The following is a 2,772-nucleotide window of genomic DNA, read 5'->3' on the forward strand; positions in this document are numbered from 1 at the left end:
AACAAATGTTAGAAGCACAAGAAATGTTTAGAACTGCAAATAAAGTAACGCGTCCAGAAAAAGCTCTTATTTTAGGTTTTATGGCTGGTTCGAGGGGTATGTCTATCTCTTTTACATGTATTTATCTCTTTTGTAAATTATATTTAATAATACTATCAATCATTTCGCTTGTAGATAATCCTTGTCCGAAATTGGGTAATATAGTCACAGTGATGCTTTCGGAGAACGTAGAAGAAGTAACACAGTCTGATGGAACGACTGTTCCGATGTTGGTTGAAACTCATTTCCAAATGAATTACACAAATGGCGAATGGAAGAGGATAAAGAAAAATCGACGTATTGTAACGGAGGAATCTACATCAACGTCCACTCCAGCGCCAAACGCGACCGCCACAGCTTCCAATTGAAAGAATTTGTTCAAATCGCTATAATATAGAATTTATATGTATATGAAATATCGTTTTGTGGTTATTAGAGAATAACAAACATTGTGATCATACATCTTGGTAAATTGACAAAGACGTTACTAAATTAATAATTCACATTTCATATAAAATCTAAGAATCGTTAAATTGTCGAATTTTTATCTCTTTATAACGGACTTTATCGCTTTCTTACATCAACTGTATAAGTTATAAGTCTTGATAATTTTCATATTTAGGCTTCAGTAAACGAAAATTTATTCAAATGTGCTTTGGATCTTTTGTATCTTTGCTTATTCTTTAAACATACATTTATATATGTAAGAAATATATGATTTATAATATATATTATTGATAGAAATAATATATAATGTGATTGGTCAATTTGTTTATAATACTACTATTAAAAATCTATTATATCATATACACGGATATATGAAAATATATATACATACATATATATATATATATATATTTTAATAAGAATGAATATAAGACTTCTATAATATTGTTATTTGAATAAATATGATTACATTTCTGTTTTGTGTGTGTTGCTTATGGACATATTTTTTGCAATTTGTTATTAATTATATTTATTAATCGTATTATACTTTTAAACTATTTTGCACATATAAAAATGATAATTTTTGTTTAAAAAATGTAATTTCCAATAGTTTTTTGAATAGGTATATACAAGAAACAATATTTTAGTTAGAGCTGCCAACTCTTGCTTTTTTAATTTTTTAGTTTTACGTTTATAAAATTAAAAGATTTTATAATTATTTTTAGGAGATTATATTCTAAAAATTTGCTATTATATTCTGCACATGATTTATTAAATTCGTAGAATTTATATTAGGTTACACACAGAATATATATTTATAAGAGGAACCCTATGCATGCATGCGCAATAAGCTGGCATCTCTGTCTCTCTCTCTCTCTCTCTCTCTCTCTCTCTCTCTCTTTCAAAGTGTTTCATAACCTTTTTATTCCGGTTCTACCGGTTGCGATGCTCGTGTGTCGCTGAGAGAGATTGGCGAAATTTGTTACATTTAGTTTTCGGTTCTCCGATTCTGCGAATTTTACAAACAACTGTACAGCGAATTTGTATTATCTGTTCTCACAATGTTTCGATTATTTGCTTCGCTGCGCGCACAAAGTGGAACACTGGTAAGTGCTACCGAATTCCTGTCATACGTTTCGATTAAGCTCTAACTTTTTTGCCGACTCATTGCATGCAAGTGTGGTTAATTCTGCACTGCATTAACATATTGATACAAACAAAAGTACTATTATTGTTTCTTCAATCCGTGGTGGATTTCTTCCATGCTTTAATCTGTTTATTCAATCTTTATGTTTGTAGATTGCCACTGCAACTAGTTCTTTGGTGAGAACTGACAACACATTGTTGGCGAAAGGTGTCCGTAATTTGACAGTGAGTTCAAAATTATTCAGCGATGGACCGCAAATCCAGAAACCTGCTCCGGATTTTTCTGGTACTGCGGTAGTTAAAGGTGACTTCAAGGAAATCAAGTTGAGCGACTACAAAGGGAAATACGTTGTTTTGTTTTTCTACCCGTTAGATTTGTATGTAATTTCACCTCAATTATCATTTCTAATGTACGTCTAGTATAATATTTAATTTTTATATTTTATTTGCAGTACGTTTGTTTGTCCGACAGAGATAATTGCATTCAGTGAAAAGATCTCAGAATTTGAAGCCTTGAATACGCAAGTGATCGGAGTGTCTACAGATTCGCACTTTAGCCACTTAGCATGGATTAATACTCCAAGGAAGCAAGGTGGTCTTGGAGGAGATTTAGGCTATCCTCTTTTGAGCGATTTCAAAAAGACCGTATCAACCAAATACAACGTTTTGTTACAAGATTCAGGAATTGCTCTCAGAGGTCTTTTCATCATAGACAAGGAAGGAGTTCTTCGACAGTTTTGTGTCAATGATCTTCCGGTTGGCAGAAGCGTCGAAGAGACATTGAGATTGATAAAAGCTTTCCAGTTTGTTGAGAAACATGGTGAGGTATGTCCTGCAAATTGGCAGCCAGATTCCAAAACCATTAAACCAAATCCAAAAGATAGCAAAAAATATTTCGAATCGGTTAATTAAGCATGCATTTAGAGGATTTTGTTCAGGGGATATATATATATATATATATATAAAACATAATAGATTATTATGTAATATAGTTAATAGATAATAACTTAATGTAATATAATTCTAATTCAATAAGATTAATTTTATAATATATCATATTTATATGCTCCTTTCATATGTACATTACACTATACTTATTTGTGTGATTTTATATAAAATCTTAAAAGTGAATAATAAGAT

General features: G+C 30.8%; 2 protein-coding genes across 2 annotated transcripts in view; both read left to right on the plus strand.

Annotated features, from left to right (window-relative positions):
- LOC108748007 (negative elongation factor A) overlaps window positions 1-503 on the plus strand; it is a 2,243-nt gene extending 1,740 nt beyond the window's left edge. The window contains exons 5-6 of the mRNA XM_018485951.1: window positions 2-96; window positions 175-503. Coding sequence (XP_018341453.1) covers window positions 2-96; window positions 175-407 — 328 coding nt within the window. The 3' untranslated portion in view covers window positions 408-503. The remainder of the gene's footprint in view (window position 1; window positions 97-174) is intronic.
- An 893-nt stretch (window positions 504-1,396) lies between these two features.
- On the plus strand, window positions 1,397-2,567 carry LOC108747993 (peroxiredoxin-like). Its single transcript, XM_018485935.1, has 3 exons — window positions 1,397-1,592; window positions 1,786-2,009; window positions 2,085-2,567. The coding sequence occupies exons 1-3, from the start codon at window positions 1,548-1,550 to the stop codon at window positions 2,542-2,544; spliced, it is 729 nt and encodes a 242-aa protein (XP_018341437.1). The 5' UTR covers window positions 1,397-1,547; the 3' UTR covers window positions 2,545-2,567.
- The last annotated feature ends 205 nt before the right edge of the window (window positions 2,568-2,772 follow it).

This window comes from Trachymyrmex septentrionalis, unplaced genomic scaffold (genome assembly GCF_001594115.1).
Source record: "Trachymyrmex septentrionalis isolate Tsep2-gDNA-1 unplaced genomic scaffold, Tsep1.0 scaffold21, whole genome shotgun sequence".
Taxonomy (NCBI): domain Eukaryota; kingdom Metazoa; phylum Arthropoda; class Insecta; order Hymenoptera; family Formicidae; genus Trachymyrmex; species Trachymyrmex septentrionalis.

Bases quoted from the DNA above. Each gene is read 5' to 3' on its own strand.
- LOC108747993 (XM_018485935.1), top strand. From the start codon at position 1,548: ATGTTTCGATTATTTGCTTCGCTGCGCGCACAAAGTGGAACACTG. The intron at 1,593-1,785 runs GTAAGTGCTACC...TTATGTTTGTAG, and splicing joins GCGCACAAAGTGGAACACTG to ATTGCCACTGCAACTAGTTC. The intron at 2,010-2,084 runs GTATGTAATTTC...TTTTATTTGCAG, and splicing joins TTTTTCTACCCGTTAGATTT to TACGTTTGTTTGTCCGACAG.